This window comes from Lissotriton helveticus, chromosome 1_1 (assembly GCF_964261635.1).
Source record: "Lissotriton helveticus chromosome 1_1, aLisHel1.1, whole genome shotgun sequence".
Classification (NCBI taxonomy): Eukaryota; Metazoa; Chordata; class Amphibia; order Caudata; family Salamandridae; genus Lissotriton; species Lissotriton helveticus.
In genome coordinates, this window is record NC_136057.1 from 1,441,405,628 (window position 1) to 1,441,432,717 (window position 27,090).

At 44.6% G+C, this 27,090-nt stretch overlaps 1 protein-coding gene across 2 annotated transcripts in view; it reads right to left on the reverse strand.

Annotated features, from left to right (window-relative positions):
- PODNL1 (podocan like 1) overlaps positions 1-27,090 on the reverse strand; it is a 302,248-nt gene that overhangs the window by 245,541 nt on the left and 29,617 nt on the right. For both annotated transcript variants that reach the window (XM_078685604.1, XM_078685610.1), the window contains exons 2-4: positions 24,445-24,542; positions 24,287-24,357; positions 24,079-24,200 (exon numbers count right to left, since the gene is read on the reverse strand). In XM_078685604.1, coding sequence (XP_078541730.1) covers positions 24,079-24,135 — 57 coding nt within the window. In that variant the 5' untranslated portion in view covers positions 24,136-24,200; positions 24,287-24,357; positions 24,445-24,542. The remainder of the gene's footprint in view (positions 1-24,078; positions 24,201-24,286; positions 24,358-24,444; positions 24,543-27,090) is intronic.

Here is a 27,090-nt window from a genome sequence, read left to right on the forward strand (position 1 = left end):
GGGCGGAGGAACGACTGATGGTCAATCAGGTGCCATGCAAGGGGCCGGGTTGGAGGCGGATACACCTGCCAGGAGCAGGGAGATGGGGACACATGGCCACATGTTTCCCTTAAACTTTGAAACTACCACGGACTCGCGAAATAGGTTGGTGAGCCCGGACAATGTGGGACTCAACGGGGTTCATGGTTAGGGTTAGGGAGGGAAGGGGGGTCACGGGTGGACGGAGTTGGGACACCTCTGGGATTGTTGGGGAGAGTATCTATTGCTTGCTTGTTGGGGTTAGGGAGTGGGGGATAGGGTGTCCGGTATTCGTATTGTTTTCTTTGCAGGAAGTCCTGAGTGCGCATGGCGCACTGTATCCAGAATCTATTCACTGGCACCCATTGCACCACTCGAAAGAGGGCGAGAGTTGTTACACAAGGGAGGGGGGCACACACCAAAGGCTGCACTAGATCAAATTGTCGCCATCTGTTATGGTCACTAAGGAAGTAAAAATACTCACACTCAATGTTAAAGGGCTTAATAACCCTATTAAACGACATGCAATATTGTCCTATTTTGAGAATGAAGAGGCTGACATATGTCTCTTACAGTAGACACACTACCTCGCCAAGGATTGCCACCGCATGCGCTCGAGAGCATTACCCCAGCAATACTTCTCCTCCTTGGGAGAAAAGAAAGAAGGAGTGGCTATACTTTTATCCAATCGCTGTAGGGGGTGGTGAAAGAGAAAGTAACGGAGATAAAAGGGAGACTCTTGGCATACACTATACAATTCAGATCCCAACTTATTGTGATTGGCTCCGTATATGCCCCCAACTCAGGGCAGGAGAGCTTTCTTAAGGCAGCTCTAGCTGACGCAATGGCTCCTCAGAATCGCATGACATTATTGGGGGGGGACCTGAATACAGTAATGGACTCAAGTAAGGACAGATCACAAACCTCTTACTCCCACAGGGGTGAGATGTCAAAGGAGGGGAAGAAATGGCTACAAGAGATGGGTCTAGTAGATATTTGGAGGGAGGCCCACCCAACCTCCACACAATACACCTTTTTCTCCCACGCATATAGATCCTACATGCGTGTAGAATATTACTTAGGTACAGGAGAGATCAACAAGGTAGTCAAGGCAGTAAGCATCGAACCGGCCGCTCTCTCAGACCACGACGCATTGACCGCGACTATACTACTGACACCGAGCCCTCGCCAGGTTGGCAGCTGGAGACTTAAAGAAAATATGCTCCACAAGAAAACAGTGGAGCAACAACTCACTAAATGCATCCAGGAATACTTCGCCCTCAATGACACTCCAGACATAGACACTACGACCCTCTGGGAAGCAATGAAAACAGTAGTAAGGGGGAGTTAATAGCACTAGTTGCAGCTGATGATAAAGAGTGTAAAGAGTTGAGAGCATCCCTGTCCGCTCAAGGCCAGGAGCTTGAGAGGGTACATACGGACAGGGCGCCAAGGGTCTGGAGGCAGCTGAAGGCAGTTAGGGCACAGTTGGCTAGGATAGACTTAGACAGGGCGGAGTATGCAGCGGCCAGATTGAAACACTCTTATTACGTGGGGGGTGACGGCACAGGCCGTCTCTTGGCTAACAAGCTCAGGGCCCAAAGACAAAGGACCCAGGTGACCTCGCTACGGGAGAACGGACAGGGGAAGATAACCGGGGATCAAGAAATAGCTCACACTTTCTGGGAGTTCTATGAAAAATTATATGCAGCAGACGCTACATCGGACCATAACACTTCAGCCTACCTTCAATCTAGCACCATGTCTGCACTCACCTCAGACCAGGCAGCAGTGCTAGATGCCCCCATCCGGGTCGAGGAAGTAGTTATGGTAATCTCGCGCCTCAAGGTGCTCAAGTCTCCCGGCCCAGACGGGTTCCTTGCCCTCTTTTATAAAGAATGTTGTCATATCTTAGCCCTGATACTGAAGAGGCTGTCCTTCGGGAGCAAACACCCGATCCCTGAGACAATGCTAGGGGCGGCAGTAGTGGTCCTGCCCAAGCAAGGCAAAGATAGGCAGCACTGTAGCTCATACCGCCCCATTTCTCCACTTAAGGTAGATTTTAAAATATTTACGGGAATACTCACCTCGAGATTAGGCCCCTGCATGCTAAATTTGATAGAGCCAGACCAGGCACGGTTTATTCAATCTCACCAATGTGGGGGTAATACTAAGAGGATAGTCCACGTCATTGACAAGGCCCACCAAGCGCAAATGGACGCGCTCTTGCTGACAGTAGATGCTGAAAAAGCATTTGAACGGGTGGACTGGAGCTTCCTTGGCCATACGATGACTAAATTTGGAATAGTGGAGAAATTCCGGGAATGGGTGGGCTGCTGCTATAACAGACCTAAAGCATTAATTAGAGTGAACGGCATCTCATCAAGACTATTTGACATACAGCGGAGAACCCGTCAGGGAGGCTCGTTGTCACCCTTGCTATTTGCTCTATACATTGAGCCATTGGCGCAGAGGGTCAGGGATAACCCTAACATCCAAGGGATCTCGTAAGCACAGTCCCGGGCACACATGTTGGGGATATGATGATGGTATGGCAGTCTCGTTTGGATCAAAGTTGTTGTGGTCTACACCAGTGTAATGTTCACAGTTATTTAATGAAGCAACAACAGAATGGAATCAAACAACCAACCGACACATGTTACGTCACAAGGAAACTGTCCCGTGACTCTTCAGGGCTGGGGAGGATTCAAAACATAGGGTGAGGGAAGTTGGAAAACATGTGGAAAATTGAGGTTGAATGGTTGAATAACCCCTAATGGGACATGGGAAGGGGATCACCTTGGTGTGCGCGTAACTTGTGTTATAAGAAAGCTCATTAATAAATTGTGACTTTAGTGTGTGTGCCGCTCCCATGGTATGAACAGCATGACAAAAGCGCGGGAAAAACATGGTAACCAAGTGGCGTGACATAGTAAACAAACATGTGGGCATACGTGATAATGTGTAGTGCAGTGGGTATCCTGTGCTCGTTTTGGAAAGAGGACCTGTGTTGGATAACAAGAGAACCACACTGAAGCATGACAAGAATCGTACTGAGAAGATGAAACAACGGCGAGTGACAGGGAACTGTGGTCAGCTGCTACTCTGCAGTCAATTGGTGATGAAGGCTGGGGTTGGAGGACTGGAGAGACACATAGTAATGAGTAATAGTTAGATTACAGAGGACAAAATAGGTGCCTGGAGGTTCTAAGAGTGAGTCGACCCCTAAGAAAAATAAGGTCCTAACAAAGAACGTGATTAGGTAAATGGTGTGTCGTTTGAAGAATAAGTGGATGCGGTCCCTAAGGGAAGCAAGGAAAAAGGAGAGAGCGAGGGTAAGCGGAGTGCGAAGGCGACATGGTAAAAGGGCCCAATAACGGGAACCAATTAGTGTGGTTAGGAGGTATGGGAGAAAAGAAATCAGACGCTCACCACAGAGCTGGTGATAATTCCGATCTGGTCTGGGCTACAAGGAGGGGCTCAGGTGAGCGGTGAACCGTCTATGGTGCTGCACGTGGCAGAACTGTGAAGAAGTTGCCGGGTATGAGAACCTTCCAGTGTCTACAGACGGAGTGGAAATGCTTGGAGGCTGTGCTGCGGCAGAAAGTTCCAATGCTGCAAGGATGGAGCGTGTTAGAGCAAAGTAAAGGAAGGCAGAGGTTGGGAAAAACAATCAGAGCGTGGGGGGGATTCTTAGCCTGAGTATGCCTTGTAGAGGGTTCTCCAGGCTAGCGAGGGAGCGAGAGGGAGGGTAAGCCAATCTGATGTCCCGTAGGAAGCGAGACAACAAGGAATCATGAAAGGGGACTGCAAGACACTGGGGGGACTGGGGAACTAGGTGACAGAGATAGTCAGCGGCCGTGACTGAGTGCAGTTTACCTGCTATTAGCGCGGGGGAGGTCAAGAGACACTGGTTCCGTTGCTTCTTCCGGATGCGGAAAATGGCGGAAACTGGTGAGTCCTAGATATTCCAGTGTGGCTAGTGTCGATTAGACATCGCACTGGCATGTCCTTGCAGCCGAGATGCGTGGAGGCACGTACCAGTGATTGTAGATCGTGAACGTCATGTCCACCGAGGGTGGTATGACGTGAAGGGCCAGTGTGCATGTGTGGAAGAAAGGAAGACTGGACCGTACATAAGTGGTACGAGACTGGTCAGAGGATCCTGAGGGCTTTCGCAGAACCACATGAGCGAGTGCACGTATAGTAATCAGTGCGGAGTGCGCACAAGAAATTGTATACTGGAATCAAAAGTAGTAACTGCTGGAGGGGGTAGAAATGTGTAGTCAAGGTAGTTGAAGTGGGTTGAGAATCCAAAGAGATGGTCCAGGATTGGAGGTGGGGAGGAGGGATGGAAAAATTGAAAGAAAGGAGAAAGTGACTCGATAAGGACATCATACATGATATAACCAAAGATTGTAAAAGCACGGTAATTGGGCAGAGGCTAGGAGCAATACGACAGGTCAGATAGGAAGAATGTCCTGGTTGGGAGAAGGTGACCACCGCGTTCTTGTGCGCTCAGAGCGAATTATTGAACTGCGCTGCGCTGTGGTTCGCGCTTCGCATTTTTAAAAAACCTTTCTTGTATTTTCGTTAATCCTGTGTTCTATTTTGCCCTGTTTTTACTTCCGCTATTGCCGCGACCCCCCCTGGCCCTTACCGCACAATAATACAAATTACAGCACCGCTACTTAGCGGGTCCGGGCTCCTGGGTTCTTGAGTCACGTGACTACGACGTGACGACGCCATCTTGGGAAGGCTGGTTCCTTCCTTGCTGGGGGTTAGCGCGCTAGCGCTTGTTACCGCCATTCACCTACTTAAGGTGAGCTTTAACTCGGGGTCAGCCTGGAGAAGGTGACCACCGCGTTCTTGTGCGCTCAGAGCGAATTATTGAACTGCGCTGCGCTGTGGTTCGCGCGTCGCATTTTTAAAAAACCTTTCTTGTATTTTCGTTAATCCTGTGTTCTATTTTGCCCTGTTTTTACTTCCGCTATTGCCGCGACCCCCCCTGGCCCTTACCGCACAATAATACAAATTACAGCACCGCTACTTAGCGGGTCCGGGCTCCTGGGTTCTTGAGTCACGTGACTACGACGTGACGACGCCATCTTGGGAAGGCTGGTTCCTTCCTTGCTGGGGGTTAGCGCGCTAGCGCTTGTTAACGCCATTCACCTACTTAATGCTCGCCTGGAGTGCAGCGGTCCAGCGCAGCGGTCGCGCCTTCGCTACGCCTGAGTCTCGCCAGAGTCCTGCCCGTCTGCGCCCGTCAGCGCTAAGGCAGGGCTAGGGCAGGGGACTCTGGCTTTCTCAGGATGATATCCTCTGAGAACCTGCGATTATTGCAACACCAGGTATGTGACTGCTGCCATGGTTTTATGGATCCTCTCAGTGGACCTTTTCAGTGCCCCACATGCTCTTTTAAACTTCCTATGCCCCTGCTTATCAAGTGTCTCCAGTCGAGGCCCTCATCGGACAATCTATCAGCTGATATTGTAGGCACAGTTAATCAATCGACTCTTAAAGTTATGCATTTGAATGTCAGATCATTGTCATGTCACTCCCAAGAAGTACATTCTCTGATTATTGATGATAATCCGGATATCTTTTTCTTTACGGAAACTTGGCTACATGATCAGTCTATGGCGGTCATTAACCTAGCCCTCCCTGTGGGCTACACTTTGCACTCTCTTCCTCGCAAGGCTAGAGGTGGAGGTATTGCAGTTGCGGTAAAAACTTGTTACCCCTGCATTTGGAAACCTATCACCATAGCTGGTTTCGAAAGTGCTCTTTTTAACATCTCAGTGAATCCCCATTTTACCTTTTCGGGATTATTAATTTATAGGCCTCCTGGTCCTGACGCTGCTTTTCGTCAAAACCTTCCGGAGGTGATTTTCTCCTTAGCTTTAAAAACTGCCAACTTTACTATTATTGGCGATCTTAACATGCATATGGATATCCCACTCTCTAACTCGGTCCATAGCTTGTTAGCTGATCTTGAAGCGTTCCAACTGATTCAAATGGTCCAATCACCAACTCATACTGGCGGCCATTTACTAGATCCTGTTTTGACGAATCTTGCTACGAATATCTCAGTGTTCCATCCCAGACCTATGGCATGGACTGACCACCATCTGATTGAGTTTAGTATCATAATTACCTTTTCTCCTCCTAAAAACAACTCCCCAGCCAGTTTCAGACGCCCTTGGAGAAACCTAAATTTAGAGCATTTCCATCAGTTACTGATGAAATTTCATCCTCTACCTCCTATTGAAGTTTCTCGTGGCTACGACAGCTTCTGTGAGTGGTTAAATCACTCATTAGATTTGCTTATTCCGGCTAAGTGGAGTAAGACAAGATCTAGTCCTTCCAGCCCCTGGTACGATGAATCCCTAAAGAAACTTAAAGTCTCTTGTAAAAAAAGCTGAGCGCGCGTGGCGCAAAACGTATGATACTGACCTCAAGGCAGCCTATAGGGCTTGCACTAGAGTGTATCACCGGGCCATATGCGCGGCTAGGGCTGCTTTTTACTCCCAAGAGATAAAGAACAGCACAAACCCTACTAAGGTCATCTTCAGGGTGTGTAAGGACCTCACTAGCAAAAGGATTGATACTGCTGCTCTTCAACCTTCCATGACACACTGTGAGGATTTAGCCTCGTTTTTTGTCGAAAAGGTGGAGGCTATCTATAGGTCATTCTCTCAACTCCACATTGTGGAGGAAAGTTCTACATCATTGGTTCATAAACCATTATTGATCATTCCAAATCCGACTTTAGATGAGTTTCTAGCCTTGACGACAAAAGTTAAATCTGGCTCCCCGGACGACCCCATGAGACCCATTCAATTCAGGGAATCTGCTGAATGCTGTTATCCTGTTTTGCACGACCTTATTAATTTGTCCTTCAGTACGGGCAGTGTTCCTAAGGCGTGGAAACTGGCGACGGTTATTCCAATTCTTAAAAAACCCGCCCTTGATCCTACCAAGCCTGAACACTATCGCCCCATTTCTCTTCTTCCCTGGCCAGCCAAATTAGCAGAAGCACATGCTAACGCTATTTTATCATCTCACCTGCAGGAAGTGAATATATTGGATAAATCCCAAAATGGGTTTCGTGCAGGTCATAGCACCGAAACTGCCCTTTTGGCTGTGGTGGAGCACATCAGGAATCTGTTGGACCTGGGTCAGACGGCGGCACTGATCCTTTTGGATCTCAGTGCCGCCTTCGATACGGTGTCTCACCAGATTCTTCTACATCGCCTGATGGAGGCAGGAGTTGGAGAGGTGGCACTCGAGTGGTTTCGTTCCTTTCTTAAGGATCGAGCCTTCAAGGTTTCCACACCTCCTTTTATTTCTGCTTCTCGTTCCATACTTCAGGGTGTTCCCCAAGGGTCGGCCCTTAGCCCTACCTTGTTTAACTTATATGTTCAGGCACTAGCGGAGGTAGCCCATAATTTCGGTCTCTCCTTGGTGTCATACGCCGATGACACGCAGCTGGCGGTGGCACTTAATGGCGATTCCAACATGGATGCCCCCACTTTCCAGTCAGCTTTAAAAGCTGTGGCAGGCTGGATGGCGAACAATCGGCTCCAACTGAATGCCTCTAAGACTGAGGTCATTATCTTTGGTAGGGAAAGTGGATTATGGGGAGATCAGTGGTGGCCTTCTGATCTTGGCCCCGTTCCTTCCCCCATGACTGAGGTTAGAAATCTCGGGGTGTGGGTCGACAATAAGCTCTCTTTTACCTCCCACACAAAACGTGTGGCTGGCACTTGCTTTGGTACCCTGCAGTGTCTTCGACCAATTTTTAAGTTCTTTGATGGGGAGACCAGACAGATTATTGTCCAAGCTCTGGTTCTTACCAGGCTGGACTATGCCAGCTCCTTGTTTCTGGGCCTAAACCAGGCAGAGCTATCTCGTCTTCAGAGAGTCCAGAACGCGGCAGCTAGGATGCTTGTCGGCCTCCCGAAGTTTGTTTCGGCTCGTCGGACTATCCAAGATCTTCATTGGTTGCCGATGGGGCAGAGAATTAAGTTTAAAGCTCTTTGCTTAACTTTCAAAATTCTCAAATCAGCTTCTCCTCCTATTCTTGCACAGACTATTCAGCACTATGTCCCAGCCAGAGCTCTTCGCTCCGCCGGATCCAATCTTGCCATTGTGCCACGTTTCAAAAAATCCAGAATGGGCGGACGCTCCTTCTCAGTGTTGGCAGCAGCACTTTGGAATTCTCTGCCAGCCTCTCTTCGCTCCATTCCTGACTTGCTCCCTTTCAGGAAGGCACTTAAAACTTTTCTTTTTTCCACAATTTAGGCCCATTTCTTTTGCCTTCTCTGATGCGTTGTGTTATTCAGTCTCCAAAGCGCCGGGACGCCTCTTTGCTGTGGCATCCGTGCGCTATATAAAAAATAAATAACATAACATAACATAACAACAGCTTGGAAGATGTGGGGAGGTACATCTCGTGCTTAGTGAAGCACTAGTGCGTGGGGACACACTAAGCATACGCAGGGAGGTCTCGCTGGTCATGTGCTGGATAATGCTCTGAAGAGTGACCACTGGGGGGCCGTGGTCCCCACCGTTGTAAAAAGCTCACACATCCTAAATACCACGTCGTGCATGGGAAACATATGAGTTATGTGTGCATTCACAAAATGAACTGTAAGTTGCCAACGTGCAGTTCATTATTGGGCAATCATTCACACAGGAAGTAATGTAGTTCATGGTCGGTGTTGAGTCCGTGTTGTACTGTCCGTAGACGCATGATCCACGTCGCTTCCAGGCTCCTGAGCCTTAGTTCTCTGTTGCCGCCCCTGGCGTTAACTGCAGCCACACGTGTCGGCTGGTTGTTTGAGTCCATTCTGTTGTCGCTTCATTAAATAACTTTGAACATGGTGTGAGCCACAGCAACTTTGATCCAAACGAGACTGCCATACCATCATCATATCCCCACCACGTGTGCCCGGGACTGTGCTCACAAGATTGTTGTGGGCTTTTGACTCACACACCAACAGGGGTTATTGGGTAATTCCCCCGACCTGGCAGCATCGTACATATTCAGAGCATAATTCACACAAGGCATACGAGTCAGAGCGCCAATCTTCCTGGTTATACTAAAAACCCTACCCCTAGATATCATCCAAGGGATCCCATTCGGGAGAGAAACACATCCGATCAGCCTCTACGCGGATGATGTGATAGCGGCATTGACGGAGCCGAGGGACTCACTTCCCGCCTTTTTAACGGAATTGGATACCTTCTGCAAAGTGTCAGGCTTCCGAGTCAATGTGGGCAAATTGCTCATCTTAAATTTAAATCCAGCGTCCCTTACTCTCAACCCGAGGGAAGAATGGCTATCCGGAATCCACATCGTGGACTCCATTCCCTACTTGGGACTAGACTTGGCGGCAATGGTGCACCAAACAACTCAGCTGAGCTATAACACATTAGCACGACAGGCGAAGAAAGACTTGGGCGCCTGGAGCAAACTCCATCTTTCTCTGCTAGGAAGAATAGCGGCGGTCAAAATGTCACTTCTGCCCAAAGTACTCTATCTGTTTGAAACCCTCCCAGCGGTGCTTCGCCGGGAGCGATAGCCTCACTTCAGCGAGACATTAAACAATTCATCTGGGAGGGGGCACGACCGCGAATGAGCAAAGCTTTAGGATATGGACGGCCTGAGCAAGGGGGATTGGGGATACCGGACCTCCTTAGTTATTCTAAAGCGGCCCAATTGCAGTATTTAGTGGAATGGAAAAGGCCGGAATCTGAAAAACAATGGCTTTTTCAACACCGAGCCCTAGCGGGAATCCCCTTTTGGAAGGTTCCCTTTTTGAAGAAAGCCCAACACCCACGCAGTGTGATGGAGTCCCCAATCACCAAATCTGTGATGTCGGTCTGGGATGGGGTGGCGACAACAAAGAAACGTACAACTTTTCCGTCTCCCTTGACCTCCCCTGTTAGGGAACAGCGAATTTACACCTGGCATGTCTGACAAATCCTACACAGCTTGGCGGGACACCTCCTGTCGCTCTGTGGGGCACCTATTTGACCTCTCAGGAGTCATACCATCCTCTCAGATGAAGCTTGAATATGGGATCCCTGAATCCGAGCGATTGCAATATTGGCAGCTGCGGCACTGGGTACTTCAAAAGGAAGTGAGAGAGCAGGGGGGCCGACATCTGACTAAATACGAGAAATGGCTGATTACTAAACTCACCGATAAGGGACTGATCTCCGAAATGTACAATATAATTAGACACAACCCACAATCACAAGCCACATCGAGCCAGAGGAGATGTGGGAGAGAATGGGGGGGGGGGGGACCTCACACAGAAGAACAAGGAAGGGATCTATTATAGGACAAAATATACAGCCCGGAATGTAGCCAGTATAGAAACAGCCCTGAAAATAGCCACATATTGGTACCTCACACCAGCGCGCTTAAATAGAGGCAACCCGCACCAGAGCCCCACTTGTTGGCGCGGCTGCGACAATATTACATATACTGTGGGAGTGCCCAATGTTGACTAATTATTGGACCGCGATCCTAGACCAGATAGACAAGCTGTTCGTAACACAGATCCCGAGGCTTCCTGTCTATGTTGTTTTAGGCCTTCCTAATTCTATCACATATCCACTCAAGAGCACGAGAGGACATCAAAAAAGGCCGGCAATGGGGGCAGTGCTGCAAAACATTTTGTCATTTTGGGGATCTTCCACTTCTCCTACACATACAGGTTGGCTAAATGGGCTTTGTTACATCTTGGGGATGGAACGCATCTCAGCTACTCTGAATAATTCCACCGACTCCGTTCAGAAAATTTGGAGTCCATTCCTAAAGCTGCTCTTGTCAGAATCCAATAAGATCACCCAGCCCAAATACCTAAGAGTGTTACGCCTATCAGACCTCTGGAAGGATCCACCAACTTCTCCAACTGATTAGCTAGTGTTGCCGCAGATGCAGATATTGGACTTGATCAATGGGCTACAGGGGCTACCGGACGGGGTGGGGGTGGGTGGGGGAGTTAATGTTCTGGGTTTCCTGAAGGGGCAGAGCATTACATGATGCAATTCACTCAAGGCTATGTACATGCTTTCTTTCTTTCGTATTTTATGATTACGATATGCCTAATCCTGCACGAGCTTAGCTGTGGATGGTATATCTTTTTACATGGTGTTTTTAATTATGTCTCTGTATGGTCTCCCAATTTTGGAAAATTCAATAAATACATTTAAACCTAAAACCTACTCTACTCCATTCTACCCCTATCTACTCCACTCCAATCTACCCCACTTTACCCCAATGTACCCCACTCCACTGCAGTCTACCCTACCCCACTCCAAACCAACCCACTCCACTCTACCCCACTCCAATCATCCCTCTTCAATGTACCACACTCCAATCTACCCCATTTCATTTCAATCTACCCTACTCTAATCCACCCAATCTACCTCCGCCACCCTAATTTACGCCATTCCTCTCACTTTTCCCCAATTTATCTCACTCTACTCCAATCTCAACTCCAATTCAATCTATCTAACTTCAGTCCACCCCACTCCAATCCACACAATCTACCCCAGTTCACTCTACCCAATTTCCCGGGAAAGAGGTTTGGCAGCTTACTCCAGAACCCGGGGGCTCACGGTTCGAACCCCGGCGGCAGATCAGCCTAGCACCATGTGTCTCTGGGCAATAGCTTGTTAATCTTCCCGATGGCCCTCAGCGCCTTGACAACCTCAGGTAATTGTTCGCGCTTTACAAATACTGGACATTCACCACACTCCATTCCACTCTACCTCACTTCAGTGGAATCTACCACATGCCACCCAAAACTACCCCACTCCAGTCCAATCTAACTCACTCCATCCCAATCCAATCTACCATGCCCCACTCCACCCCAAACTACCCTACTCCAATCTACCCCATTCCAGTTTACCCAAACTTAACCACTCCAATGTAACCCACCCTAACCCAATCTCCCAACTCAAATCTACCCCACACACCACTCTATTCAGCTCCACTCCTATCTATCTCACTTCAATCTACCCCTTTCTTACTAAGTGCACTCTGTGCACTTTAACCCTGCTAACTAATGGTACATTTCCTGTGCCTGTTTAAACATGATCAGTTTGGCATATTCCTAATTGGTATATTTAATGTATCTAAAGGTCCCTAGTATATGGTACAAAATGTTCTCCTGGCTGGTAAGTTAAATGTCACTAGACTGCAGCACGTATTGTGTCATTCACTACAGTGACAATGTAAAACATGGCTTCAGGCATACCACTGTCGCCTGACTGTAGCATTGTAAAAACTGCAAACCAGCCCATCAAAATAAATCCTTTGACATGTTAATACCTCCTGTTGAAACATTCGCCCCTTCACAAGGAAGAGGTGACCCCACTGAGTTCCAGGGAACAGGGTACTAACGACAATTATAGTCAAAGGAAAATCCCTGGACTGTTTATCTTTTCTTTGCGTGCATTCGCCTCAGTCAAACCTTACCATTTTCATACAATATCAGACCAACACAAAAATATGACGTTTACAATCTTTCTGATTTTATTAAAAAAAGCTTTTGTACTACAGGTTAAAAACAGACTAATGTCTGTACAATATAAAAACAATTGAACAATGCAGTGATATCAACTCAAATACATGTCAGTTTATACATGTGCAAATTACAGCGGTTAAACAAGTATACTCCTGTATATCAAAGAGAAAAAGAACATAACATTTTAAAAAAACGATACTTGTCAGAATTATACCCAATATATGCTTCTAAATTTCAACCTCTGCCCCACCTTGGGTTGGACTATTTCCTATTCTTATTTGAAACTGACCCAGAATCCTCTCATAGATGTCACACATAAATATGCATTAGATGACAACGATCACAGTAACCATAATCCAGGTGTATCTGCTTTCTGATAGGGATCTAGCTGGGTTCTATATTTAAGTGCGTCGACGCGTTTCGGTGTTCACAACCGGTATGTCTACACCTTCATCAGGACTGCTGATGTGTGGGGTTCATCATTTTCTATACCTTTGACTGCATGCAAAACAGAAATGTACAGTTAGACGACCTTTAATAATCATTTGATTCTTGTTAGCATCATTCCTTGGTATTGGGCATATGTCCCATTCCACTAATTATCTGTCTCTTTCTTACTGTTACACCCAAATTATATTATTCAATGACTTCTGTATTCCCACTTCACACTCGCATTTTTGACACCTAGTTCTCTATTTTAGTTCAGTTATGGTGACATTGTATTTGAATTGGACCTACACTTGCCAACGGTCCCTCCGTTATATTAGAGTGTTGGATTCTCAATCATTTCTCCCATCATTAACATCATTCTCATTCCTTCATTCATGTCTTTCATTCTTAATTCACCATGCAGGGTAAAAAGATTTTTACCTTGCTGTCAGGAGGCGCTATCCTTGATTTTTATTCTTAGACCCCTGTCGTGATGTGACGGGTGGATCTGCCTGTAGGATCAAGATATGATATTTTACAGGGTGAATTTCTAGATCTTTTATTTGATACGATCTACTCAGCTACGGTTTTTACCTTGGTCTGACTCTGCAAGTTTTCACTTATTCCCCTCTCATCCCACAGATGAGCTATTTGTTATATAGTTCTTTTTTTGCAGTATGGGTTATTTCTGCTTTTGGTGTTCTAATGGTTGGGAGACAGGGATAAAAAGCCCGTTATTTAATTTGTCTGCTCAGTCATTTTCCCTTTTGTCTACACATCTAATTTCGGCATGCATTTACCTTTATGCGTGTTGCATCAGTATTTTCTGATTCGCTTCCTTTTCTGCGTTCTTTTAAACTTGGTAAAATTATTTCTGTAAGTAATGGATAACATCTATTTTACTACCATTCCTGATGTTTCTTATATGCATTACTTTACTGTAGGGTGATTCGTACCTTAAAAGTGTAAGAATTCATCCCGGCGAGGTGTAATTTTTTTCTTGTTGTGTAGCCAAGAACTGGATATGTTCTGCGAGGAAAATAACAAGGAGGTTCCTTCATTATTTGAATTTTCTTTTGTAGTATTCTCTGCCTCATTTGTACCCCTTTGTTACAAGGATGGTAGAAAGGTGTTTTACCTTTGCCGTGTATATTTATAGGAAATTTTAAACAAATTTTAGACAAATAGTGTGCCCCCACCACCTCTCATCTCTAAGGTAAGGGTGTTCAGATTGGTTACTTTCATACATCAGCTTGTTTCTACAAGTCTTCGAGGATGCCAGGGGATAATACTTGGCATCATTATAGATATATTGTACAAGGGACACCCGCTGCCTGCCACACTGGGGGTGGACCAGAGTTGTATTCTAAAGGTCTTTCTATTAACCTTTGACATCATTATTGATATTTTACACAGGGGACACCCGCTGCCTGCCACACTGGGGGTCGACCAAGATTATATTATTGGGGTCTTTAATCCGCCCTGGCATTAGAGCCCTACAGTAGGTCCCCCTTACCTGGATGTTGGATAAAAGCTGGCGTTCACCTCGTCTGCCTCGTCTTTCCCGCTGTTCAAGACACGCCAAGTGGGCTCGTCTATTTATACCGCATATGTGATTGTCGGAGTGCTCACCGGTGTGTGCGTTGTTTAGGCGCATGCGCATATCTCTCTTGCCTATTCTGTATTTTGCTCCGCCATCTTGGAGTGTACATCGGCGGTATTATTACTATAGGACTATAGGACTCCAAACAACGCACACACCGGTGAGCACTCCGACAATCACATATGCGGTATAAATAGACGAGCCCACTTGGCGTGTCTTGAACAGCGGGAAAGACGAGGCAGACGAGGTGAACGCCAGCTTTTATCCAACATCCAGGTAAGGGGGACCTACTGTAGGGCTCTAATGCCAGGGCGGATTTAAGACCCCAATAATATAATCTTGGTCGACCCCCAGTGTGGCAGGCAGCGGGTGTCCCCTGTGTAAAATATCAATAATGATGTCAAAGGTTAATAGAAAGACCTTTAGAATACAACTCTGGTCCACCCCCAGTGTGGCAGGCAGCGGGTGTCCCTTGTACAATATATCTATAATGATGCCAAGTATTATCCCCTGGCATCCTCGAAGACTTGTAGAAACAAGCTGATGTATGAAAGTAACCAATCTGAACACCCTTACCTTAGAGATGAGAGGTGGTGGGGGCACACTATTTGTCTAAAATTTGTTTAAAATTTCCTATAAATATACACGGCAAAGGTAAAACACCTTTCTACCATCCTTGTAACAAAGGGGTACAAATGAGGCAGAGAATACTACAAAAGAAAATTCAAATAATGAAGGAACCTCCTTGTTATTTTCCTCGCAGAACATATCCAGTTCTTGGCTACACAACAAGAAAAAAATTACACCTCGCCGGGATGAATTCTTACACTTTTAAGGTACGAATCACCCTACAGTAAAGTAATGCATATAAGAAACATCAGGAATGGTAGTAAAATAGATGTTATCCATTACTTACAGAAATAATTTTACCAAGTTTAAAAGAACGCAGAAAAGGAAGCGAATCAGAAAATACTGATGCAACACGCATAAAGGTAAATGCATGCCGAAATTAGATGTGTAGACAAAAGGGAAAATGACTGAGCAGACAAATTAAATAACGGGCTTTTTATCCCTGTCTCCCAACCATTAGAACACCAAAAGCAGAAATAACCCATACTGCAAAAAAAGAACTATATAACAAATAGCTCATCTGTGGGATGAGAGGGGAATAAGTGAAAACTTGCAGAGTCAGACCAAGGTAAAAACCGTAGCTGAGTAGATCGTATCAAATAAAAGATCTAGAAATTCACCCTGTAAAATATCATATCTTGATCCTACAGGCAGATCCACCCGTCACATCACGACAGGGGTCTAAGAATAAAAATCAAGGATAGCGCCTCCTGACAGCAAGGTAAAAATCTTTTTACCCTGCATGGTGAATTAAGAATGAAAGACATGAATGAAGGAATGAGAATGATGTTAATGATGGGAGAAATGATTGAGAATCCAACACTCTAATATAACGGAGGGACCGTTGGCAAGTGTAGGTCCAATTCAAATACAATGTCACCATAACTGAACTAAAATAGAGAACTAGGTGTCAAAAATGCGAGTGTGAAGTGGGAATACAGAAGTCATTGAATAATATAATTTGGGTGTAACAGTAAGAAAGAGACAGATAATTAGTGGAATGGGACATATGCCCAATACCAAGGAATGATGCTAACAAGAATCAAATGATTATTAAAGGTCGTCTAACTGTACATTTCTGTTTTGCATGCAGTCAAAGGTATAGAAAATGATGAACCCCACACATCAGCAGTCCTGATGAAGGTGTAGACATACCGGTTGTGAACACCGAAACGCGTCGACGCACTTAAATATAGAACCCAGCTAGATCCCTATCAGAAAGCAGATACACCTGGATTATGGTTACTGTGATCGTTGTCATCTAATGCATATTTATGTGTGACATCTATGAGAGGATTCTGGGTCAGTTTCAAATAAGAATAGGAAATAGTCCAACCCAAGGTGGGGCAGAGGTTGAAATTTAGAAGCATATATTGGGTATAATTCTGACAAGTATCGTTTTTTTAAAATGTTATGTTCTTTTTCTCTTTGATATACAGGAGTATACTTGTTTAACCGCTGTAATTTGCACATGTATAAACTGACATGTATTTGAGTTGATATCACTGCATTGTTCAATTGTTTTTATATTGTACAGACATTAGTCTGTTTTTAACCTGTAGTACAAAAGCTTTTTTTAATAAAATCAGAAAGATTGTAAACGTCATATTTTTGTGTTGGTCTGATATTGTATGAAAATGGTAAGGTTTGACTGAGGCGAATGCACGCAAAGAAAAGATAAACAGTCCAGGGATTTTCCTTTGACTATAACATTCGCCCCTACATAGACCTTGTATTTTACAAGGCAGCGTGCCTGGTATTTAAAAGTAGAACATGTAGAACTTTAATGTTAACATGTCCTTGGAGTGACTAGGACCCAGGAGCTATTTTCATTGTGGCAGATATAGCCACGCTACTGGAATTATGTGATCATGTGGCCGCGGCAATATTCGCATAATTATACTTTGCCACATCTGCCATATAATCCTTCATCTGCTGCATAATCTGCTTATTTTAACCAAAAGAAAATTGTTTCTATCTCAAACGGTTCAAAAGTTACAAAAAAGTGCAACGATGCTTGTTGCTGCACTGGTCACCTTTCTGTTGCTTATTGCTATATTTGGGTATTAAACTAGTTCTAATGCCAATCCCCAGACAGTGTTAAAATGACAAAATAATTAAATTATATTATCACAAAATGTGCCACATTATGCAGAATAATTTTCTTTTTCTTGCCACATAATTTACTGAACCCTACCGCATAATTTTGCCCTCACATGCGCCATAATTCCAGCTGTCCTATGGAGAAAACCGGATTAAAGATTAAAATTCAAATACTGTATCTCCAGAAGGGGACTAGCTATTTTCAATGGTTATTAAAAACAGAATTCGATGTGAAAATCAGCTTTTTAATAAATATTAAGGAAAAGTAATTTTTGGAAAGTTACCTTTTCCCTGCTTGAAGTTACTTGGGGGCTAAATTTGCATTAGCACTCCCAATTCTGCTGGACAGGGATTGGAATTTGAATAGGTGTGAAAAAGATGTGAAATGCTTCACAGGAGCAAACAATAGGATGACCTGAATGGGCTGAGATGACTCCTCTAAACCTCACCAAATATGCAGGGTGGGGGCTGTGAGGATCGCGTTGGGATATTACAGTGTCAACTCCTGCTTGTGTGTCAAAGCCTGCTGGACACGTCTGTGGTGCTTACATATAGCACTTTGGGGCGCACTTGAGAAGCAGAGAACAGGGAGCCAAGATAATTATTGTGTATTAACTATCTTGTTCGGCCGTTACCGACCGGTATTTGCAAATGGAGATGTAGGGGCCTTAAAATTTACAGAATCGGTAAAATACCGATTCTGTAAATTTACCGAATCGGTAAATCAATATGTAGGTGGCACTGAAAACAGTGCCACAGGCCCTTACCGATTCGTTATTTACCATGTAAAACTATTGCATGGTAAATCACGAATACCTGTGTACATGCACATCTGTGCATGTACACCTGTGCCATGTAGCACACATACATGCCCTAAGGGCATGTATGTGTGTCACATAGCACACAAGCCACAAACAGGGGGGCAACAGGGTGTCAAAGTGACACCCTGTCCCCCTTGGCAAATCGGTAATTTTACCGATTCTGTAATTACCGAATCTGTATTTGCCAATGAATCATATGGGCTTCAAGCCCCATAGGAATCAATGACAAATACCGATTCTGTAATTACAGAATCAGTAAATACCGAATCCTACCGATTCGGTATTTACCGAAAAATTACCTACATTAGATTTACCGATTCATGAACACCGAATCGGAAAAATTTAGTATTTATGAATCGGTAAATCTAATTTACCTAAATCGGGCCCTAAGGGCCCGATGTAGGTAGCCAAATACCGGTCGGTAACGGCCAAAATTCGGTAATTTCGGCCCTTACCGACCGGAATAAGAGTTTCGAGATGTATGTGGAAAAAAAGTGTCCGAATCGGTAAAAACCAGTCGGTAAAATACCGATTTGGTATTTCACGAATCGGAATATACCGAATTCTTATTTACCGAGTCGGTAAATAAAAAATGGGTATTTTCCGAATCGGAATATACCGAATTCTTATTTAGCGAGTCGGTAAATAAGAAATGGTAAAAATGGCATATTGAGATGTAGAAAACCCAAAAAATACCAAATACCATGAAAATCGGTATTTAAGAGTCGGTATTTACCACGGAATGAAAGCAGGTGGAAACCAGGTGCAGGATATAAAAGAAGGCCCCAAAGTGCAACAGTGCAACCACAATGACGGCTTTCTACATAATAACAAGGCGGCTACGGATACAGGCAGCAGGAGAGAGGGTCTGGCTAAGGGAGGAGCAGGTGTATAGGCAGAGGATCACCCTATTTTAACTGACTGAACCAGAGATCCTGCAAAGGTACAGGCTACATCCCAGAACCATCCTGGACTTGATCAGGGACCTCCACTCATATCTGGAATACCCAACCCCAAGAGCACACGCCATCCCACCCCATGTGCAGGTGCTGTGCTGCCTACACCTTCTTGCTTCTGGGAGCTACCAGAATGTGATTGCTGTGGCAGGTGGGGTGTCCCAGAGCTGCCTGTCACGTTTCTTCAGGAAATTCCTTGACGCCATGATGCAGAGGATGGGACACTACATTGAGTTCCCTGACACACCTGCTGAACTAGCAAAGACCAAAACCAATTTCTACTAACTTGCACACTTCCCGCACATCATAGGCTGTATCGATGGCACGCACATCCCACTATGCCCACCTGCAGCAACAGAACACATTTATAGAAACCGGAAGTCTACGCATTCAATCAATGTGCAGGTGATCTGCAACGCTGCCAACATCATTACCGACATTGTCCCCAGGAGCCTTTTTCATCAAAAAGTACCCCTAGTTAAGGAAACGTGGGCACCTTAGTCAGTTCTTCCCCGTTACAGTAGAATTTGGCCTTAGCCGCCTTTCCTAAGCCAATGGTCATACTGTGCAATTTCTTATAGTTCGTGGTTAGATCTAAAGACTCCATAAAACTTATGAAACAGTTTAAAAGACGCTGCGGACTCAATGCAGTTCTCCCCAGCAGAACTGCATCGTCTGCCTACAATAGTGTAGGAATTATTTTGGAACCGGCTCTGGGAATGTCTTCACAACTAGCTATTAGGGCTTCACCTAGTCTATTAATGTAAAGTGTGAACAGCAGGGGTGCCAAAATGCACCCCTGTCTGACCCCCTTTTTACTTCCCAGGAATTAGTCAGGCCGCCATCTGTGTTATACCTCACTACTGCTGTGGTGTTTTCATGGGCAGTGTGCAGAAAGGACACCAACTCTGCACCTATCCCTAATTCACGTCACACTAACCACAGCTTAGACCTGTTGACATAATCAAAAGCTGAGGTTAGGTTCATAAAGGCCAGGTGTAGGATTCCTCTCTTGGCGATGGCATACTTTCCTATAACTAGATACAGGTTTAGGCACTAATCCAAGGTCCCTTTCCCCTGCCTAAAACCATACTTTAGCTCAGAAATGATATTAGCATCATCCAAATATCCTATAAGTCGATCCAAAATTACTTTGCCCAAGATTTTAGCCGCAGAGTCCAAAAGAGAAATTGAAAATTGACTGTGGTCCCATTTGCGATCTAGTACTGTGGTGGTGGGTACTATACAATGTGCACTCCTTCCCCACCAGAAATAGTGGGTAATTATCAATAGAGTACACAATTCGGGTAAGGTGCTGTCAGAAAAGAGGCTCCACTGTTTGTTCTTTTTTCTCCAAAAGAGAGATTGGTCTATAGCAGGCGGGTTCGTCCCGGGCTCCTTTTTACATATAGGGACGATAACCGCCTTGGCCCACGATAGGGGAAAGCCCTTAGAACACGCAGCGTTAAAGACGTGAGTTCGGATCTTGGCCCAGACATTTAGATCAGCTTTATAAAGGTCAGCGGGTACCCCATCTGGCCTGGGCGCCTTGCCTGCTGAGGTTGAAACAATAGCTTTTTGAACCTCATCTCCATTCAAAATAAGGGGGTTACTAGACGGGTTGGAGACTGATTGTCCCACACCAAGTTCCAAATTTGTGTCGCTATAGATACTGCTGAAGTGCTGAACCCAGAGCTCAGCTGGTATTGTGCAGTCGCTACTGGAATTTTGTAGGTCTGAGAATTAAGGGCTATTTACCACAGACCAAAATCTCGTACTATCGGTCAAAACACTGGCTTCGATAAGTGCTTCCCAGGCCTGTTACCTGACCTGTTTTTTCCTTGCCTGAATCAATAGTTTATAGGCCTTCCTAGAGTGCCTAATCGATATACCGTCCCTTGGCTTTTGCATCAGGGCCTGTTTTAGTTCCTTGTGAGTAGCTGAACACATTTTGTCAAACCACCTTTTATTTTTTGGGGAACTTGTTTTAGAGTTAGATGTTAAATCAATTGCAACCTGCTTAATAATACTATCAAAAGGTTGGAGAGTATCATTATCTTGTGAGTCGGGGTCCATACATACTTTGAAATCCAGTGCACAGCTAGAGTATAGATTATTTAGAAAACTCACTGGTGTTATCCTTTCCCACTTCAGTCTCCTAGCTTGATGTTTAGTGCTGATGTTTTCGTTGGTGATTTGACTTGTAGCCCTCCCTCAAATGCGGCCAAAAGGGAGGCTTCCAGTGTTAAGGGATTATGGTCACTGAAACAATTCCACGTGACGCCTAGGTTGTTGGCAGCTGGAGCCAGTAATGCAGAAATCATGATATAGTCAATAATGCTAAAACTACTGCTGCCTACATAGGTGGGGACCGATGCTGAGTGTCTGATTGCTGTTGACATAGCAAATTGTGATCTGAAAGACTTTCTAAGTAGGTACTTGCTGGTGTATGCTCAAAGTGGTTAAACAAATCATCCTGCCCATCATCCTTCTCCGTTAAGGAAATTCAATTGAGCCAGCATTGCTGGATGTTGAAGTCCCCAAGAATTAGTATGTCATGGTAGGCTTGACTTCCTTCCCTATACTTTTCTAGTAAAGACTCCATAGCTAAGAGATGTTCTGTCTCATGTCATCTAGTGTACGAGTTATAGAAGTTGACCACTAACAAAGTAGGAAAATTCTTACGTGACAAGGCTACAGCTAACACATTTGGTGAGCGACAGTCAATCAATTTTGCTTGGTAAGAGAGCTGTAATGAAAGCATTAAAAGCAAACCCCCTCTGGCTCTTCCCATATTTGAGGGGACAGCATATTTACAAAACGTGGTAAAACCATCTAAGTAAAAACAGTTTTCGGATTCCCATGTTTCCTGTAACGCAATAATGTGATGCATTCCAAGAAACTGTTCCCATGCAATATTACCCTGCTTGGACTTAAGGCCTGCAATGTTCCAGGATAATATTTTCACAGTAGGATCTACAGGATTGGCCAGGATAGAAGTAGGTGTAGATACATTATTCAACAGTGGAGGAGGGTGAGACATTGACACAGAACCACATGCGTTAGCGGGGTTTTTTGTTAATGGCTGTTTACCCAGGGTATCTGTGACCACAGGAGATAGTCAGTCATTTTCATCGAGGCTCACCGGGTGTGCCAAAGGTGAAAAACAATTAGTCAGAGTTAACCCTGGGTTCGCATTTCTTTGTTGATGGGGCTTAAGCGGATTGAATGGAAACTGCCAATCAAGATTTCTCTGGGTTGGTTTAGGGGGATAAAAAGAAAATAAGGAAGCTATTCTGATTCGGGACTTAATACCGTCCCAGACCTGACACCCTACCTTTGCTCTTGCCTGCATGGGATTCTTAAAATTGACGATAATGCAGTCTCCCTCCACAGTTTTTCTAGTCCCAAAGCCTACCCACCCCACCCTCCTGGCCATAATAATATAAGCAGTAAACTGGACGCCATTTTCCACATTGGTATTGCATCAATGAACCGTCTTATGGATAAAATCCAAAGTTGTTTCCTTGGTACCAGTGGCAAGTGTGGGCACCCCTGTTAAAATGGCAACCAGAGGTGCTGATTCAGGAGGACGGTCGATAATACTAAAAATTTTAGCTATGGCCATACTTGAGGCTGAAGAGGGGTGTGTGAGTGATGAGCCCACCATGGTTTTTGCCTGACCTTCTGTATGGTCCGTGGACAGAGCAGTGACAATCTCCCCAGTTTTGCAGTTGTTATGGTTACTGGTAGCTTTACTGATTAGAGATAGTGCAGTGTTCTCTTGGGAGATGTTCGCCTGTGGCACTTGGATCACCCCACCGGGAACCTGACAAATGTCCCCCCTCCTCCCTGTTTTTACATCACTAGCAGAGGGGCATAATTTATACATGGAGATAAAAGAATTAAGTTTCAACTCAATTTCATTCAATTTTGAGAGTATGGGTGCAAACAAGACCTTAGTCACAGACCCCAGCTTAGCAATAAGATGGTCATGCAACAAATCAGTTTTACACTCCCAAATACAAACAACAGGGGGTTTGAGAATTTGGAGTTGCGGTGATTTCCTTGCAGTTCCTCTGCCACCTTTTCTCTTTCGTTCAGGAGGGGGGCTGCCCAAATCCTCAGAGAAAAAGCAGGAGGTCCCCTTAGGTAGCAAATATGGGACCAGGGGAAAAGATACTGAAAAAAATCTAGAGTGTCCCTATGGCATATATCTAGTGGACAGCTGATCTAGTCCAGAAGAATCTATGCATCCAAGGTCGGAGTTGAGAACAACCCTATTCTTTGGGTCAACCTAACAACCACAAATACCGTGAACTTACTCATATGTAGGTAAAATAACAGTAGAGTACCTAAATCAATAATGTTGGCAATTTATAAACACAATTTGACAGAACACAAGGTGTGCAAGTGAACAAAGACGTCTTCGCAAGATTGTAGTTAAAAAATATAAAACATATATATGTTTATTCTGCTTCATGCAGTTATATTCGTACACAATGACAATTACATACATAAATAAAAATCAGTACATCATAATATTCATCAAGAAAATATTTTTAAAAAAGTTTACACATTCATGTTTAAAAATTGTTCAAGAGAACAAATGTCGACGCAGCGTTTCGGTGTTAATAATAAGCACCTTCTTCAGGACTGTTTCTCTATAAAGAGACACACAATTACCATACAAAAACATGACAATTCAAAATTATACAGTGCATACCTAAGCTTAAATGTTCTGTCCCACTATTAATTCGTTACTACAGTCATTTATATATCCCTCATTATGCAAACAAACAATTAACTAGTTACTTTACACAGTTCAGATTTTTGCAATTTAATTTATACCCCTATATTTTCAGTTCACGTTGTGGTTCTATGTGGTTCCATAATATGCAGTTTCAGCGCATCCTAAATTCTATTACATGCAGAGACAAAGTACATGAAGTTGCTACGTCTCTTACCTTAAGTTTTAAGGCTCTGGGTTCACTCAGGGTCACTACACCGTGTCGCATCCTCATGTAGCGTTCAGACACTGCTCAACTACCCGCACCAATATTTCTGCGTGGTGCTGTTAATTCAATTTCTAAACAGGTAATATTAGAAGCAAGCGTTAATACTACTGGGGGCCCTTTATCTGTGCTCTTTATTATAAATAGGTAGCATCAATACCTGTATTAGTTTTCATAAACAATGTACCCTGTCTGGGAGGAGCCACCGATCTTAATGCAGGTGCTGGATATCTGAGGAGAACACACACATATTCCTCAGTTCTCTGTTATCCGGTCACTTATTCATTTTTCTAACTAATAATGTGAGCCACTACCCACCTATTTTCTGACAAATCTGGAATCGCTGGAGCCGGGCCTGTAATTCTGTATTCCTCGGCACTATTAAACTCAGGGTTGACCTCAGGTTTAAAGGCGATCTGTAGAATGAAAGGTTTTATTATTTTCTAATTTTGCTTTACGATCTAGCTAGATTGCATAAAGTGCAAGAAACTTCCTTTCTACGTATCTGACATTGCTGTCGGTTGTAGAAATTTAAGCAATCAACTATGGTCTATATTATTCAGACTCATTCATGCTCTCGCCATTCCTGCCGTCAATAAGTGCTTTAGAGATCGATATTGCGACTTATGACTCCATTTCAATGACAGTATTAAGCACGTGTTAATTGGTTTCTTGGAATAACCATGTGACGATGATTTGCCGTTTCATTCATTAATGGTACAATTTATCCATAATATAGAGGCGCACGTTAATGCAGGCATTATTTAAATAACGCGTGCTCCCTTTTCTTAACCTAACGTTAAGGTTATTGCGTGCGTCAGAGATATATTAGGGCAGACGATGATCTAAAAATATATAGAGGTCGCATGTCATGAATTCGAGCCGGCGCTGTTTATTTGGGCTCATTTAGTTAGCGCAACTCTCGCTATATCCATTTGCTTCATCGAGTCACTAAACGCGCAGCCTTATAAGTGACGCGAGGTTATGTGCATGTTGATAGCATGTCTACTTGCAGGAGTAATGACGTACATAGCTCTATACTCACAATGTCTGTAGCGTTGTAGAATCTATTAAAACGGGCATAGTAGCAGTCTCTACACTGATGTAGAGTCAGTTTATGAGGCTGTTTATGTGCTTAAGGCAATGGGTTCATCTAACCTACGCTGCTGTACTCCTTTATTTGCGTGCGCCTTATTGCAGTGCCTTTTGTACTTGTTACGCGAATTATACCCTTGGTTGGAGCGTAAGTAGTTCAAACTAGCGAGAGCACGTACTGGAGAGATAAACATTATTCGTACTCTCATTGATTTATCCTTAAAATACCCGTACATAATGGCCCATTTATAAGGATAGCTATTTAGATAAAGCACTTTTATCTATTATTAAAAGTATGATTAGCACAAATAGAGCTCCCTTTCAATCGCTCTTACCCGCTCCCAATTTGTCGGTCTCCCTGCTCCTCATTCGTTATCATTCCGATTGCTAAAGAAACCCAGATACGCTGACTGTGGAGGAGCAGGGAGACTCACTGTCTCATTGTCGTAGCTGAGAGACCTAGACTAATGGGCAGAAGAGGTTATCCTCTCTTCCATATCACTAAGTTTGGGCTCGAGATTACCACCATTTGTGAGTAAAAATTCTGTCCGGAGGGAGTTTAATTTAGGATATACTCTAGAGATCCACCATTAGAAGATGTGGGTGTGGGAAGTTGGCCTGGCATATGCTGTCCCCTATTCTAGTGGGCACCTTGCACCAGTCCAAACGACCCTTATTGATGGTAGATTAAAGACAATCTTTATAGAAAGCTATCCTAGTGGTAGCTGTGGAGACCAGCCTTCAGGCTAAATCTTGGAGGAATGTAAAGCAGCTTGTTTTACCAGTCTATAATCTCTTGAATGATCAAATGAAAGGAGAACCACACCAGTAAATATATATAAAATATATGTATTTTTTCTAAACACATCCCACTAGTCTCTTTATGAGGCTAGAGGGAAAAGTGCAAAAGCCCATACATCTCTTCACTTAGCTAGAAGTTCCGAGAGCAAACCTCATGAACGCTAAAATACCCAACTCTCATCTCAGTTCATATAACATTGTCTGTTCATTAACCCTGGAAGAACAGGATCTCTTTAATCCTTTGGATTGCATAACTAAAACTAGTGTCTGATGCTTCAACTATGCGTGTGCTGGCTTTCCTATTATACACTGATCTTCCTCTCCCATTTTTAATTTTTTTTTATTTGTAAGTTCTGTTTATTGAATATATACCAGACAACAACAAGCATTTACAATGCAATGGTCTCAGCATTATTAAAGGTAGAGCTATTGGCATTGCTCATGATTTTTTTTTAAATCCTAAATAAATGGCATTGTCATTTACACTGCCAATAGCTTAATCGTTAAATAACTGGCATTGTCATTTAGAATGCCAATAGCTTAATCGCTCGCAAATGCATGACCTATTGCATTTACACCCACACAGAGCCACACACACATACAGAGCCACACATACAGAGCCACCCACACAGAGCCACCCACACAGAGCCACCTACACAGAGCCACCCTCACACAGACAGAGCCACCCACACATAGAGCCACCTACAAAAAAAGCTATCCACACAGAGCCACACACACCCAGCCACACACACACACCAGGGGTCAGGAGAGCAAGCACAGCCAGGGGGCAGGAGAGCAAGCACAGCCAGGGGGCAGGGGAGCAAGCACAGCCAGGGGGCATGGGAGCAAGCACGGCCAGGGGGCAGGGGAGGAAGCACAGCCAGGGGAGCAAGCACAGCCAGGGGGCAGGGCAGCAAGCACAGCCAGGGACAGGAGAGCAAGCACAGCCAGGGACAGGAGAGCAAGCACAGCCAGGGGGCAGAGGAGCAAGCACAGCCAGGGGGCAGGAGAGCAAGCACAGCCAGGGGGCAGGAGAGCAAGCACAGCCAGGGGGCCGGAGAGCAAGCA